This window comes from Larimichthys crocea, chromosome III (assembly GCF_000972845.2).
Source record: "Larimichthys crocea isolate SSNF chromosome III, L_crocea_2.0, whole genome shotgun sequence".
Lineage (NCBI taxonomy): Eukaryota > Metazoa > Chordata > Actinopteri > Sciaenidae > Larimichthys > Larimichthys crocea.
The window spans coordinates 39,628,632-39,646,464 of record NC_040013.1 but is presented as its reverse complement, the minus strand read 5'-3'; the positions used below and the strand labels follow the sequence as shown (position 1 = coordinate 39,646,464).

Genomic DNA, 17,833 nt, shown 5'->3' with positions numbered 1-17,833 from the left:
TGAGGACACAGAGTGAGGCTGCTAAGCTAAGCATGTACTGTACTTCCAGCTCTATACTTAATGCCCAGGCATGAGGTTTGTGATATCCTCATCTCATGCTCAGAAAGAAAGCAAATAAGCACACTTCCCAAAATGTTTAACTATTCTTTGAAAACAGCTTAAGTGCTTAAACTAACCAACCAACAAATGTGGATCAAAAAACGTTGTCCAAACGAGTGAAAATCTGCTAATATTGGTCCATCGTGCTGCTGGCTGAGCTCCCCATATTGCAAAAGCGTTCCATGTTTTTGGCCCACAAAACAAAATGCATATTATACAGTATATAGTAAAGGATTTTCACGAGTGTGAAAACAATATATGTAAACAGCCCCTAGAGAACATCCATTGTGCAAAAAACATTTTCATTTTCAAAATAGGAAACATCAGTCATGATGGAGCAGCTCTGAAAACACAGCAGCTACTTGACAGTCTATGTCTGTTCTGCAGAAGTTTGTTATTGGCACTTGTGCTATGTGCTCTGAATCTTTTCCTTGTTTCATCCCTTGTTTAACAGTGAATTATTCAGAGCTCAAAAAAAAAAGGGGGGGGAGGGAAAATGAACCAAGAATCATCCTATTAAATGATCGGCCGTTTCTACTGTCCTCACTGTGACAGTCCTAATGCCACAGCATTTTCCAAAAACATTATTCATTTCAAAGCCATTGACCGCGATCAATAATGCATCGGTTCATGTGGTGTTATCAACAGGCTGCTGCTGCTGCTGTTAGAATGGGACTGTTCCAGATGGAGGGTTACGGAAGGATAAATGTGCTGAATAATTCCTGTGACTTGATGAAGAGAAAATATGCGATAAGAACAGAATAATAAAGAGAGAAGAGGAGTGATGAAGAGATCAACAAGACGCCCTGAAGGGAAAACATTGTCACCTCATTTCCTTAGTTTTCAGGTAATTTTGAGTAAACAAAAGCAGATGTTCTAACAGAATTGGTACTGAGATGTATTCACCAATGAGATGAGAAAATGATGCTGGTGTGTTGTGTGTGTGTGTGTGTGTGTGTGTGAGGTGTAAGGGGACATTAAATGGTGTGCAGTTACTTATTGTTGCTGCTTAAATCTTGCACGAACGAGAACAATTATTGAACTTAGAAAACATATTAGACTTCTTATTACTGCATTGGATTGGGCAATTAGGGGAAAGTATTGTCTTGAGGATTTGTGTATTTTTGGGCTCATTACAGTAAAGTTTCTGAGGCTGCTGCAGGTTTTGTCCTACAGTATTAGCTCATCCACTTAAACAAGAGAGAAAATAAGGCTGGATCAACTTTACTGGTGAAAAAAATAAGAACAGTATCAAAAAGAAGCATGAAAATTCACTCCACAAACCAAAATACACACAACAGGAATGTGTTGTGTTTATCTGTCAGTTTAATTTTGCAGAATTAAAGAGGTAATAGATAATATTCACATCTTTGTGACTCCTTTGAATCTGACTGTGTTTTTGCAGCTAAACTGGCAGGAAATGGATTTATTTTAGAGGGTAATATCGCATTTGCATGTTAATCTAGCAGTCCTTTTTAAACCCTGGACTCATTTGGACCAAAAATCTAACATTGCTCACAAGCAACAATTTCACAACACGTTTCCACAAGAAAATCTTGAGCGGCATGAGTGCTTTTTATATATATATATAAAAAAAGATTTCACGCTCACATTCAATTAATTTCATGGGAATGAAAGCATCAAGACATGAATTCGTCCGTGACTCTGCTTTTTATAACTTTAGATACCTATTGTTTTGGTTGTTAAGCTTTGGGTGGTCGCAGAATTGACTGGGTTTTTGACAAAATGCGGCATGACACATTGTTTCTTTATCCATGCTTGACCCCCTACTGGACATTTCTCACATGGTGACAGGGTGGCAAAGATTACATGACATGGGTCACTAAATATAGCAAGAAAGGCTGCTAAGAAGTAAATAAAAGAAGAATGGTGGGGTTTTTTTTTCCAGGTAAAGCCACACTCTGTCTCTTTCCTCTCTGTTCCCCTCTCTCTTCTCTCTCCTGCAGCCATGTAGGAGTCCATTGGGATGTCAATATTTAGCCTAGCAGTTGCTAATGTCTCCAAGGCTTGGTGATAACCAGCCTATGTCCCAGTGCCTCAGGTCTTAATGAATTGAATGCATCACATATTGTGATTTATGGTTGTAAATTTTTAGTTGCTTTCCCTCGGTGGAGCTGGCAGGCCAAACTGCAACTGTGTGCTAACCCACTGTGCACCGTGAACTAAACCAGTAGCTGTTAAAAGGACTAGTGTGTAGGATTGAGTGGTAACTAAAAGTGATTGCAACCCCCCTCACTTCATATGTTCCACAAAAAGATCCAAAAGAGTCACTGTTTTGCTTGTGCTTATCAATTTCGGTTCTAATAGATTCCCAGTTTTAATTCCAATATAGTAAAAGAAACAAAAGGTGAAATGTTAAGATGCTATGTTACATTTTGTGTAGTGCTTTCCATACCGCTGGTCTAGCAACCATTGTTTTAGTGAGAATTTCAACCTTTGAAACTGTTTGCCAGCTAACAAAAAGAGTGATTGAGTTGTTAAGGCGAGAAAATCCAAAATATAAAGTTTACACGGAAATACAGTTTATCTTTATGGATTTTATTGATGGAAAACTGTCAACATATGATATCCTTTACACATGCCTAATGAATTGTTCAAGTTTATATTTCTTAAAGGGAGTTTGGTGTAGTATTTTCCGCAGGCAGTGCACAGAGTTTTCAAACTGCTATTATGTCTATTACTCATTAACTATATATTCCCTTATTTTTCTTGCTTCTCTGTATTTTATTTTCCACATTACCTCAAAATGTTTGAACTAATGAGAAAAGGTATATCATAGCCATCTACTGGACCTTTAACAAGAATAAAACACATTTTTATTCACAAAAGTGAAGCTTATGTCCCTTTAACCTTTTAGTTTAATCATATTTTACCTTTTAATGTACTTTTTGTTTGCATTTCCTATTATATTTTACCTGATAAGTGGTGATGTTCATGCATGTAGTGAACATATACATCCATCATTGGCTACGATGTTAAAATATGGCTCCAAATGGGAAATATTAGGAAGAAAAGTATGGATCAAGAGTACCCCTTTTCTACCAAATTAGCCTTGTAAACTGTTACTACTGTACTTTAATGTCTGGTACTTGGAGAGCCAACTATTTTCTATGGTAGTATACGGTGTGAAAAGGCTTGAGAAACACTAATTTAGACCACATTGGGATTTCAAATCACTTGGCAAATCTAGTTTTACTGTTACCATAAAGTTTTGCGTTTACGGTGAAATCTGGCCAGACAGAGTCCATTTCAGCCCCATCAGATACTACAGGACTGTGATTAGGTGTTTTTACTCTTTTGGGGAATTTGGCATGATTACTGTTCTTAGACAAGATCTCATCTCAAAGGTATTTTAATGCCGGCAGTCAAGATCATCGACCTCATCACTCCACGTAGACGGAATTAACAGCAGATGTAGTGAAACTAAGTAGATAACATCTCCATTCATTTAACTCTGTGCTGTAAAGAGGAGTCACTGTCCTGGGCCTAGGTTGTATTTTATCTTCTGTAGCTCCTGGGGCATTTACAAAGAATGGGGTATGTTTTTAAGAGCTGCCTTTAATCAGAGAGTGAACTATGACTGTTACACACAATGAAACCTTTTTGGAGACCTTTTTTTGATAAGGAAGACAAATATTGCTGTCTTTGTGGAGCAGGAGTAAGGGCAGGAATCAACAGCTGCACTTGGTAGACAGATGCAGTGTGTTTAGGCCCGGGGCTGTTGACTTACCCCTGTTTGACTGCTTTGTTCTTGTTCACATCGATGGTGGTGATGGAATGCTTGGCGCCGGACTGCACCTCCCAGTCCACCTTCCACTGGGCGTTCTTCGACTTAGTCTGGAGCAGGTTCACCCCTTTCTTTGCTTTGACCCTGCAGGAAAACGGCAAGGGAAAAAGAATGGGACAAGTCAATTTTATAAGAGGGGATGATTTATGTGCAAGGTCAGAGGTGAGCACCCTCTGTGTGCAGCAGTCCTCCTCCTCGTATTGCGTCATGGCAAAAGCAATTCCACAGATGAATCAATAACAGAGATGAATGAAGATGACAGAGCAATGATACATGAGGCCAGAGGGCTAGGACTACTTCAGGTCACACACTTTCTTTCTATAAAATCAAATCTACAAGGTTTTATATGGCACTGGGTATTTATAAAGTCTTTTTAACAACTGACACCTGAAAGCCTCCAAATCAGTTCCGATGCTTTGCAAAAACCTTTAGACACACAACTAATAGCATTTCATTTTATACAAATAACAGAATAAATACATTCCTAGAGACACAATATCATGTTATTTTACTGATTCACTTTACTTCCCATAACCCTTAACTCCTCAGGGAGAACATACTGCACAGTTAGGTCAAGGTGAGCTACAGAACAGGAACACTGGAACTGGTAAGGAATTCATAGTTTTTTGCTCAAGGACACTTCAGCAGGGAGTATTGTTGGACTTGAAAACCACTCATACTCCCTGCTCCCTCTTAACATCTCAGGTGTTCATATTAAATAGATGTACTGTAATGTCTTTAATTTCATCTATGTATGTAGTTATTTAGTTATTTTTTCCTTCATTTTGCCATGAATATATTCATATCACAGCACAGATATGCACCAACCACAATCTACACATGCACACACGTACATGAATACATACATTTCCAAAGCCTCCAGAGATTCTGCATGTCCACATACTGATCATGCATGTCTGTATACAGTGCACAGCACAAACCTATGTGGATGCATAATATCTGCAAATATATTACAGCATAATAATAATGTTCCATCTATATGTTCCCTGTACATCTGCAGTGTGTGCATGACTGCACGTACACCGGGAAGCCTAGAATCAAGATGGACATCAAACACCCGCTTTGCAGTAAAGAAAGCCTAACAATGCCTGCATTTTCTGAGGAGGCTGGGATACGTCCACCTATTTCCCCAAATCACCACAATCTTGCAGCAGCAATAAAGATGCAATACAGCAAATACATAAAGAAATATCTTATAAATAATATGAAGAAAATTGGCTTCTCCAAGTACTTTCCCGTTTCTTATAGAGTGGTCAGGCCTTGATTTATAATCTCTAAATCAAAATTTGACAATTTTAAGATATTTACCTTCAGCATCTGTACAGAAGTGTATTTTAATTTAGTCTCTTGAACCTGAGATCTCATTTAGTGAGTTAAATGTTGAAGGTGACTGTGAAATGATTTTCTAGTGAGATATGGGCACTTCTGGTTCATAACTGTGAGACTTAATGTAGAATACTTTAAGGTCCATATGATCTAATTTGCTTTGCATGTGTATATTGATGACAGTGTTGGTTTCCGGCTTAAAATTTGAATGTTTCAATCAAATGGGTAACAAACCAGCTCTGGCAGCTGTCCTTTGTGACTTTACCTAGATGTGCTATTAAGGTGTGGCCTGGCAGAATACGAAACAGCAGAGAGTAGAAACTAGAAAAAACAAAAAAACAAAACAAAAACAAACCTCTCCCCTTCCCAGTTATCGTGATTCTGGTCATTTGACCACATGAGCCACGCCCGACTCCTGCACTGATGCATGATGGAAACAAACAGCTCATCCACAGACATGCAGATCCAATGGAGATTATTGATCTGATGGTCTCGTTTTCATGAAATGCGAGACAAATGAATGAATTATTAACATATTTGGCGTTTGTTTGTCTGCCTTGTGCCTTCAAGAGAATTCATTAATAACCAGACTGGGAGCTAAGATAATGTTGGCTCATAACTTGTGGAAAATATTTCAATTTCTGATAAATGATAATGATATGGAGGGTATCAGACAGAAGGAGGTTGTCACTTTGGATATGAAAATATGAGCCAATTGCTGCATTCATGCTTGCAAAACTCTGGGGATCTTAATGATTTTTCCTTGTTTACAGTGTTGTTTTTCTCTTCCCGCCATGAGAGCACTGCCTTTCCACACAGACAAACAACACTTCTGTCTAGACAAACTTACTGAAAGCATTACCTAAAATCACATTTTTCTCTCAAGTGTCTCATTTACATTCGACTGAAAGTTTGAGGGCCCATGCGACACTTTCCAGATCGTTCCATTTATTTCTTTGACAGATAAAAATTCTGACGTCCCACTGAGGTGTTTCCATTTGCTACGCTAACCTGCACTCAGCGCATCGACTACTCATCCATGATTTGTCAAAGCAATTGACTTTCATCTGAAGCTGTCTCCCTTTCTTCAGCCAGAATAGACACAGAGTTCAGAGAGAATCTGTATTTTAATGCATTTGCTACCATACTGAGTTTGATGCTGACAGTATTTAACAAGGGATTAATGCAAGCTAATTATAACCATTCACTTATCATCAGGCATTGAGTTTAAAGTCTTAAACAATTTGCTTCTTTCTTCAGTTCAGCATACTGTATCTACGCACACAATTCATGGAAGTGTTCAGCATTGTCTCAGCAGTGCTACACAGCTTGTGAGAGCCTCCCAAACCTGTTACCATCCCATCCATCTATCCCCCTCTAAGTTTAGGTACCAATATGACTTGATTCATGGCATGCATGTAATCTCCACCAAAACTCACCCACCCTGCCCTATCATAATCCAATTATGTTTAAGCTAATAATTTTCTGTCTTTAATTGCACTTTTAATTACAGGTTTGTTGACTTCCATATTGCCTCCATGTATCTGGTATGATGAAGTTGATTATCACCTGTCTCTGTTAACAATGCAAATTCCAACTTATTAGCCGCTAGGTTACAAGACACATAACCAGTACAACAAATGTATTAAGATAAGTTAAAACACTTGCACACAAAAAAAAAAAATCTTTTACAGAGGTAATTAAAAGTGCTAGAAAAAAACTAGAAATAACTAAAAAGAATAAAAATGAACTGAACAAACAGTATGTTTTTCACGTCATGTATTTCATTTCATTGTTCATATATTAATCAAATTGTTCAATATTTAATCAAATTATGGCAAGTAGTACCACTAAGATTATTAAAATCCTAACAATACCGATTCCCAGTTGCACTACAGGAAGATAAAAACAGCGCTTGTTTTAGAACAGTTTTTGATCAGTCCAATGAATACCGTTGTTTCCCAGTTGTCAACAGTCAGATAGACACAAAATTAATTAGACATTACTGTACTGAGTAGAGCTCACAGAAATTTATCGCGTGACATTTTCTTATACTGTAATTATATTTTATAAGCGGGGCCATGGCAACCACTGAGGACACTGAGGTCATTTTTATGGGAATCGAAAGAGTTTTAACAAGTTGAGGAGGAGTTTACAGTCCACATGAATTACACACAGTGACTTTGATTATATTTTCTAGAGTCAATGTTCTCGAATTTGACTGTTAAAGACCAATAAAAAATGAAGAAAATAAATTAGTAAAGTGTTGCATTTCACCAACAGAATTACATTCCTGGGATCGTAAAAGGCTCTGAACATCATTTAGAAGATTTTGTGGGGACATAGAATTTACAGTAAATATTTTCAGCATGGAAGTTCACTCGTGACCTCGGGATCAAAACTGTATATGTGACAAAATAATCTGGACTTGGCTGAAACTGACTCAGGTCCCACCATGTGAACCATGAAAGACAGTATGTTGTCAAATATGATCAGCACTGAGTAGGTCCAATCACTGATGAAGACCAAGATGTAGTTCAAACCTCTGAAAAAAAACAGTAAGTAGACCTTGAGTTGAGATTATTTTGTTCAACTTGCAGAAAATATACGTTCACAGTTAAATAAACATGGATGTGCAATTTTACAGACTATTTGTTGCAAGACAAATATTGTGAGGGAATTCTGATTCAAGAAACTAGCCCTCCCTTTAAAAATGATGTATTTTACTCTTCCAATTTGTCTGAAATAAACAGAAGCACTTCTTGCAGGTTGCAGCTTTTAAAAGATTGTTTCTTGTTATTGCAGCTTTCATTGTGTTCTTTCATCAAATCCCCCACATTAGAGAAAATACAGTAATTATCTGATGCAGCGTCGTCAAGGGGAGATGAAACAGAAATATGTAATGTTTAAGAAATCACCCTGATCAAGCACATTTCCTTTGATGTGAGCTGAAAAGGGGAAACGTAATACCCTCAGACTCTCACTAAATGAGGTGACCCAGTTGCTTCTTGATTACTATAGCTTGTAAAAATACTGATCATAAAAGATGATAATTACACATTATTGTAGGACATAACTATTTCCTGGTATGGATGCAACCCTGATGAGTAGTACTTATATTCATTACCTAAACTCACCAGAAGCTTATGAAAGCCTACGCACATTCATCATAATCTTTTCAGAGCTTGCATATTGTACAGAACCAATGTTTTTAATCAGATGGTCCTTTTCACAGACTCCACTTCATTTTTGCGCCACAAATGAGAAAGGATGAAGAATTACCCATGGGTGTGCGGCATGAATCGGGCCCCCCGTTGAAATGTGTTAATACTGATTAATGAAAGAGCATTGCAAATGGAAAAGCTGAACAGCAGTAACCAGTAATAATCCATGCCCAACTTCTTTGTGAGTCCTGCTGTTGCTGCTGCTAGTGGAGAGGCAGTGTGAGCCACTTCAGCTAAGACAAAGCTATTACTTACTTATTCCACACAGATGCCTTCTGCCATGGCAACACCTATTAGACTCCGAGTTGGCTGAGGGACTGCTAAAGAGGGGAGCTTTTGGTCAACATGTTTCAGGACAGATTTCTGAGCTGCCTGTTTGATCTGTCTGTGGTAATCATATTCTGTCTTGAATTTAGGGGTGAAATAAGCACCGTCCTGCGGCATGTAATGGCCACAACACAATGCAATCAATTTGTAATTGATACCAAAATGACTTCATGAGCTGATGTAATTTTGTATTCTATTTTCAATACCTATTTTTCAGCCAGTGCAGAGTTTGGAAATAATCCACCACATGCTGGAGCTTTGAGACTTTCATTTTTAACTAGTTTAAAAAGTTACCATATTTATATTTACTCAACAAAACCGCAAAATCCTTCTCTTTATTTCTTTGCATGCTCTAATTACAGCTTCCTTGTCTGTTCTTTGCAGCTTGCAGTGTCTCTGTGGTGTGCTTGTACTCAAGAGTTTGGATTGCTCTCCGCTTGGCACAAAGGTCTGTGTTCTCATGACCCATTCATGACACTAGCTGCCAGAAATCATGTCAACTGCCACATGCCACACAGTGTAATTTAGTTAGTCTCACTGGCTGCTGTTAATAATTAAAATATGCAAACCAGAATCAAATCCAACCATAGCTTTCAAGACTTTATTTTTTTCTCAATGGCCCTTTTAAAGAGTATTTATTGCACACATTTGAAGACAATGTCCTCACAGGCAGTACAGTCACAAAACTGAAATTTTTCCATGGCATAATGAGACTTTGATCAGTTTAAATGAACTAATAATGCATACCCAACACGGCAGAAAATCAGCATGGTCAAACAGCAGTGAAAGTCCTGTGTTTATTGTAATCCATCCATCTGCCCCCAACTCCCTACATATGCAGACTCTTTACACTACGTCACCTGACTTCACTGGCACATAAAACATCACACCGGATGTACTCGAGTGGTACCTACAAGTGTGGTCAGTGTGGGCTGCAACACCATATAGGATTAATCTGAATGCTTGTAGGAAAAAGGTCCCGCAGCATATGTGTCATACAGACAGAAGAAGTAGAGTAGCCTGGATGTGCCAATTCAAGGAGCAAAATAAAATTGCGTCTTTTCTGAAGGATTGAGGTGCATAAATGCCTGTATATAGGTCAGTGTTGTATTCCTCATACTACACAGAAAACAATAAGGGCATGTTTTGATGCATGCATACACCACCAGTGTGGCATATGCCTGGAAAGATGGCCACTTTTGATGGCTTGAACAACCCCCCTTGTGCCTAGCAATATGTTGCCTTATCACTTGTTTCCCTTTAGAGAAGAGCACACTGACCCAGATACATTTTCAGATTAGGATATTCAGTGAGAGTCTAAGCCGAAACATCTCAGTATGAGAAATTATTATTAAAAAAAGTTTCGCCTTCCTTGTTAATCACAGTGACTAAACACTTAAGTATACACTAAATCTAATGTGTTCAAATTAGACTGGGTTTAACATTTCACACAGCAGCCCAGTTACTATACAGGTTTGCCAACAGCGCTTTATTCAGAAGCAGTTTGAGAACATGCTAAATGCGATTTAATTATAACTGTACTTTGCTACCTTAGGCTTCCTGACTAGCTGGAAACGTCTGGTGCCTGCCAGTCAAAACACAACTGTACAACCATTTCAGAGCTGGAGGCTGACGTTGTTATTAATACAACATCAGGAAACATGTTGCAGAAATGTGAAACTGAACACTCACCTGTGAAGTTACCTAATATATTTTCCAACATGTTCTGCTGCTGCAGGGTATTTTATCTAACTTGTTTTTCCAAAACACAAAAAACAAACAAACAAACAAACAAACAAAAAACACGTCAATAACCACTTACAGATTTCCTGGCGCTGAAAATGGTCCCCTAGCAATAGACAGTGACAAACATGACATCACCCTCGGATCACGAGAAGCAATCTTATCAGTCATCTCGAGCACTTTGATATCTATGTTGTTTATCTCCACAAGTTAACAGCTTTCAGCTTTTTTTTTCTCTTTTGACAGCCGCAGAGAAAAGTACAGTTACTGTAGATAGAATATGAGAAGCTGGAGAAAAATCACAGAGGAGATTACAAAATTTGAAACTGCAGCTGCTGGTCAGCAAACGCCGAATTGATTTATTCCTTGTAGGTGAAAACAAGCATTGCAGAACAGAGATAAATATGGCTTTTGCAAAGTATGGCAAAGGTAAAAACGAAAATTTCCTTACAAAACAAACAGACTAAGATCCAGCCATAACTGTCTGGTTTTCAGCAGCACTTTGTTCCAGCTTACAGTGCTGTGTAATTAATACAAACAATAATGTCACATTCTAAGAGAAGAGATGAGTAAGCCAGATAATTATAGCAGAGATCCAACAAAGACATCTAATGCTGAGGTAAGATATTACAGTACCGTGCTAAATACTGCAATTATGAAGTTACTTGATAATTTTCTTTGTCTGGGGACTGATACTTTGTAACCTCAAAGTCTGAAGTTTTCATGATACAGATTGCTTTTGGTCAGCTCTATCCTCTAATATCTGAGCATTTGAAAATGCCTGTATGTGATAGTTGTGCTTAAAGTAAATAAGTTGGGCTAAAGTTCTAAATTCTGCTCTTTGTCTTTATTCTGAAACAATACAATGAACCAGTTTTAAAGGATAAATGTAGCTTTTAGGAAATGCTACTCAAACAACATGGAACAGAGAATTAGTCGGGGACTATTTTCATCCGTGGATGAATCCACGTTTTATTCTCTATTGATTTTGATTTTCAGCAGGACAATGTGTGTGGGAGTGACTCAAAATGAACCACAGTGACAATGTTTATTGTAGGAACATGTCACCTCACCCACATTGCAACACATTTGTATTTTTAATAGTTATATTATTATATTAGTAATATTGTGATGCTAAATGCCTGGACACTGACATTATCTCTCTGTGTCTTCATCATTCAGAAGCTGCCCAAACATGTGTGACAGAGATGCACTAGGGGACTTTTTTCCCCCACTGGATTAACCACCAGCTGCTTTTCAAACGTTTTCTCTCCTTGCCTTTGAACCACATGATCCTTTTTACTCTGAGGACCAAGTCATGATGAATAGCTGCAGTTCCACTTAAACTACACCTTCGTTCACACTTATCTCCACCAAAACTCTCTTTGTAAAGCAGTCTGTAGAAATAAATAAGAGGTGATGCGTGACGTCAAACATAAAGAATAGTGATACAGGGAACTTTTCTATTTTTTTTTTTGTTTATTTTGTAGTTGTTGAGACTTTAAGCCAAAGGCTTGGTGTTAAGTAAATCAGGGTGATCTCCATACTTAGGTTTATTTTGGACATGCATCATCAAGAGATGTACAATCACCTTGTCCAGCTCTGACACCTTTTCAATAGCTTTGGAAATAGCTTGACATTGATGAAGCATTCTCTATTTATTACATGACCAGCAACAAGTATTGGTCCCCAGACAAAGAACATGATAAAGCAATTTTATAATTGTAATGTCTTCATGTTTTCATGCTAAGATTTCATACAAAGTGTAAGTGAAATCAACTCTTTACAATATGCTCCATTGAAGGAGAAGTTTTATTATAAAGTGGGTTTTGGCCATCATTCCTATGTGTAAGGAAACACTGGAGTTGTCAAGTTAATGGCTGGAGTTCTGGAAATGCATCAAAAATGTTAAAAAGAGGTCTGACCAGCAAAAGAGGTATCTCAGGTAGACATTACTCTTAGTCTTCTGTTTCTTGGACTTTATTGAAGCAATGACACCATCTTTCCAGATCCCAGTATCCATTTTGGTGAGTACAATATTATTATCGCTGATGGATATTAAGGCCGAAACTACAAAAATATGACAGATGATATAATAAACCAGAATCATCCATTAAATAAGTCATTCAGTCATAAATTAACAACATCGCTGACAGACAGACGTAACTTCAGGCTGTAAAATGTCATTTTTTGGGGGGGATAAAAGAGAGTGCTTTTCATCATTGTTGCCAATTCATTTAGGACAATTTTAACACTCTTATACAGGACAACTAAGGCCAGAACCATTAAAAGAGTCCTTCTCTTTGGGGTGAATATCAGTTACTAATTACAACCATTCCTTCTATTCACCATGAAAGGTCAAATTGGATCTTTTCTGGCATGCCAACAAAATGTTAATTTTGACGAAAACTTGATTTCTGCCTGACAACTCTCTCCATTTTATTCTGCTTTTTTTCAGAGCGTCACAAAATACAAATCCCTGATTTTGGTTTGTGCATTTCATCAGGGCCTGACTACAATTCCCTTCTGAAATTATCACATGAAACGACCAAGACCTTCCTCTCTGTCTGCCAGTCCCAGACAGATTGGACTGGTATTTGGCATTCACGAGTGGCATGTTATGCTGCCGAGTGGGACGTCGTAAACAAACATTTGATCGCGAACGGCGGTGACAACAGCCCACAGAACACTTGTCGTGCCGCCATTGGTGAGCAAAAAACCCTGATGGATGGAGTCAGGCTCCACAGTTGTCCCTTTAGCGATGCACAGATGAAGGCAGAAAAGTAAATAAACAAGTAAAATGTCAGCACTTGAGCGTCTCGGAGGCATTAACTGCACTCCCTTTTGCATTACAGCAGGAACAGGGGCCAGCAAAGTTTTTTTTTAAGCCTATGCATCTGTAGGCAGAAGCTCCATTAGTTCCTCTGAGGGGGCACTTTATAGACAACTTTGCCACATGCACTGCTGCAGACACAACAAATTCCATTACATGAAGATATGTATTATTCAATGCAAGTGCATATTTTTATTTGTCCTTGCCTAGATTCGGATGCGGTGCTTTTATGTGTCCAATGACATGTGATTAAATCACATACTCCACCGTGCGCGACATTTCAGCCTCGGCATGTTATGTTATGTTCATAGGGGCTACTTTGAAAGCAGGAAAGGTTTGATGCTGGTTTTCAGAACTTCACTGAACCGTTCAATTGAACTCACTTTCAAAACAAATACTAAATCATTTCTCAACCGCCATCAAAACAGAGAGTCATTTTAAATGGAAGACTGTAAACAACGTTAACATCCAATGTTTAGCTGTCTCCGGTTTCACGGTCACAAAGCTTTTATTTTTCACTTACAATTCTAGTTAAGCTTTCATAAAGAATTGTAAAGATACAATGGCAGATATACTGTACTAAAACAGAAACTACATAAAACTTCATTGTATGGTATTAGAGAGGAGCAAACAAACTATTGACAGTGCTGCCATACTTCAGATTGGGCAGCACACAAATAAACATTGTGTTTTCTGACTATGCAGCTCGCTATTGCTGGATATAAGAATACGGTACATAATTCAACCTATAATTAAAAGTGTGCACTACAACTTAATTGACATTTCAGACAAAACCCGGCAATGGCAACATTGCGCTCTAAAACATTCAACATAGTTGAACTGTGGACGTGGAGTGTCCTGAACCCAGCAGTGAGTGCACCGCCATAACAGTGTCACGCACAACGGATGAAAGAAACAATAGGACTTGATTACTGATTTTGAATACTTGTTTCATCATTAATAACTTCAACATTTTCTAGATCAAACAGAAATATCTCCAAATAGCCACCAAGTCTCATATCAGAAGAAGTACATTTATCTACTGCCCAATTTTACAGCAAGTCCTTCATGATGCATGTACAGTGTATTTCAGGCAAATATTCAAGACACTCCATGTTTACAACAAGAGCTAATACAAGCATGGTTATTATAGCTGCCACTGAATGGACAAACTGCTTATTTATTTACTTCCGTGCTCAATTCATCCCAGAATCCTTTTACTAGAATTTAGGCTGCCTGTAAAGCTCAATGTAGGCTTAAGCAAGAGATATCTAAATTGTCCCACGCTCCCGTCTTTCCATTACTTCTTTCCAGTGGTGAAGAACAGCCAGAGAGGGCCACCATCTGGGGTTTTGTGCTGCCTGATCAGCCAACTAGAGAGCATAGCAAGACTGACAGAGGAGGGATCTTCTCTGAGTTTTGAGTTACCTCGTCTGCCAGTCATACATCAGAGAAGGACATTTTAGTAGTCATTAGCGTGTCAAAATTCTGGTGGGGTTGCAACCCTTTCAACCACTGGGCCCCTACTGGTCCAAATGTAATGATACATTTTCTGGTTGTTGTGATGAAGAAAAAAAAAAAGATGTAGTTGATAAATTCAAAATAGTCACCATGGCACAACATAGGACCCAAACTATACTAGAACTATATAGAAACCAAAGATGATCAATTGAAAATGCAAAAATAAAGATGTCACAGTAATTGCGATAGTGCTGTGACATTTTGAAATGTTTGACAGCTGACAGAGTCTTGGAAATGCAGTGCAGAGGTACTGCTGTAATGAGCACTTAGCACAAATGACAGACAAAACTTGAAGAACTTGATGCCTACCGCTTGTATATATATATATAAAAAAAGCTACTTTTTTTAACAGTGAAGCTCCACAATTCGGTCTCTATTTTGGATGCATGATGACAATTTTAGCACCTCATGGGTCCCTAAGATCCCATAACAGCCTCACTAGCTTCAACATGATCAGACACAGGTTAGTAATGCTTGGCCTCAGCAAAAAAAAACTCATGCAATGTGCTCATCATTATGGCCCTTAGACAAGAGAGGTGTCAATGTCAATAGTGGAGCTGCACAACATTTTCAGTCATGAAGACCGGAGCAACCATTGCCACAGATGTTCGCTTGGCAGATGCACAATGATGCAAAAAAAAAAAAAAAAAGACCTAATGCTCATTATGATGGTTGGACGAAAGAACGCCTATCTAACAGTAAACAGAGAAGCCAGGACATGCGAGTGGGCTCAGCCAATGGGGACATTATCAGCAGAGTCAGTAATTCAGCCTTTTCCGACTGAAATAAAAAAAAAAGGCAACAATGTGTAGCACAATGCGGCCCAGTAGTCAGGATTCAGCCTAATCTGACAATTCACTGGAGGAGAAAAAAAGGAGCAGGACGCAGGAAAATCATTTAGCTGTTTTGATGAAAGGCTTTTTTTGGAGCTCCGTGTATGGATACTGACGGAACACCCAAAAGACAGGAAAATGTAATGAAAATGAAAAAGGCTAAACAAATATTTACAGCCACGAGGAAGCTCTCTCTCTTTCTGTCGAGTCCAGTGATGTCTGTTGCTATGGAAAGATCTAGACAATATAATTATAGCATACAGGAGATGGTTTTAAAAGGCTCAGTGTTTCCTTCTTAAGTTTAGGTACCTTAGAAGTTGAAATCTCAGTCGTGTTCCTACTCGCTTTGACTGGATTCTAGCTTCTTACTGCAAAACTCAATTACAGGCCTTAAAACAGAGGCTGTTTGTCTCTGCACTAGATGAAAAGAGTGTTGTGGGTCTTGTGGTGGGTTTTGCCTTGAAAGGGTTGAGGGGTTTATGAATTCTCCCTCAGGCAATTCCATGCTGCTGTGTGCAATCTGTGCTTATAGACCATAGGCAGTGTGGACAATCATTTTGAGCATTTGTCACTGCTGATTTTCACCCTCTGATTTGGCTGAAGTGTGTATTTCTGAACACCTTTTCATCCCAGATAAACAAATGCAAATAAGAGAGGCAGGTGAAACTAGGACATGGCATCAAGAGATCATGCCACATGCTGCTGTTCATCAAGACCACGAAACTACCAACCGAAAAATACAGAAAAAAACATCTTGGCTCTTGTTCTGCCTCAGGGATAATGATATGTGTTTGGACTGCCTGGTAGATTCAGATTCATTCATGCCACCAAATACAAAAGCATTCAATGGCAATCCAGCAGGACTCTTTATCCAACAGTGGTTATGTAATGCACTAGTCTCGTCTGGTTGGAAGCAAAGGACTCTTCAATGCTGAACAATGATAAAATCAAACAAAACAAGAGTTTAATCATTGTAAATGTTGCTGTGATTGTAGCTTGATTGATTCTGGATTTTTATTATTCAAGTAATCAACATTTCCTGCAGTTTGGACATGTGAGACATCATATGATGGAGCAGACCTGTTGAATGTGAGCTCAAAGCTTTTTGTGCGATAACACGTGATGTTCAAGATGTGACTTGATGTGACCAGCCACACCATCTATAGTGCTCAGACTGTCTGGGAGTAAAACACGTTAGATTTAACCCTAGAGGGCTGTGTCGGAGGTGAGAATGCAGTTGGAAAAAAACCTTAGAATTACACATTTAATTAAGTTGATTGACCAGCTTTTATTGATGTTCTCCCGTGGTTTATGCACTATAAAGACCTTTTGTATTTCCTTCTAGTTACAGCACAAAAGGTAATTAACTACAGACAGCATGTTAGAGCTGCAACTAATAATTATTTTCCTTATTGATGAATGGCCTTGATTATTTTTTTATTATTTTTTCTGACTACCCAATCCGTCATTTGGCCCATACAATGTTAAAAAGTTGCCCATCAAACTCAAGATAATGTCTTAAAGAGGCTTGTAGTTTCATATTGAAAATTACATATTGAATTTATGATCAAATAAAACAGAGAAAATCAGTAAACTGACCTGATGATGCACTAAAATCAGAGGATCACGAAAGTTATTACAATTCATCCTGGGGGTGACATAAATATCTGTATTTCATTACGATTGATTGAATGGTTGCTGAACTGCCAATGTCAATCTTATGGTGGCACTAGAGGAAAGATCAGGGCATCACCAAAATCATTAGGATTCTTCCCCTGGGGACCATGATTGTGTGTCCACAATTTCCTGACCATTCATCCAATAACTCAACAGGTCATAGCAGAAGGCCATCCACCAGGTTCTGCTCAAAGTTTATGCATCCTAATGGGAGTCTTTCCTTGCCGTTGTCGCCAAGAAAGTAATTTAAAGCTGAACGCTTCAGACTGGACCAAAGTGGTGTAACGACAGACTGAACTATCCATAGAGCCATGCTTCTAGTATGGTTAAAACATCCAAAGTCAAGGTCAAGTCAACCCTAATGGCATCACTATGGTCATTTTTTTACAGACTTTGGAAAGCTCCTTCCGGAGCTACAGAA

General features: G+C 38.4%; 1 protein-coding gene across 2 annotated transcripts in view; it reads right to left on the bottom strand.

Annotated features, from left to right (window-relative positions):
* The window catches only part of tmem132e (transmembrane protein 132E), a 349,939-nt gene that overhangs the window by 50,397 nt on the left and 281,709 nt on the right, over nucleotides 1–17,833 (bottom strand). For both annotated transcript variants that reach the window (XM_019252827.2, XM_010737271.3), the window contains one exon: nucleotides 3,851–3,991. In XM_019252827.2, the coding sequence (XP_019108372.2) occupies nucleotides 3,851–3,991 (141 nt within the window). The remainder of the gene's footprint in view (nucleotides 1–3,850; nucleotides 3,992–17,833) is intronic.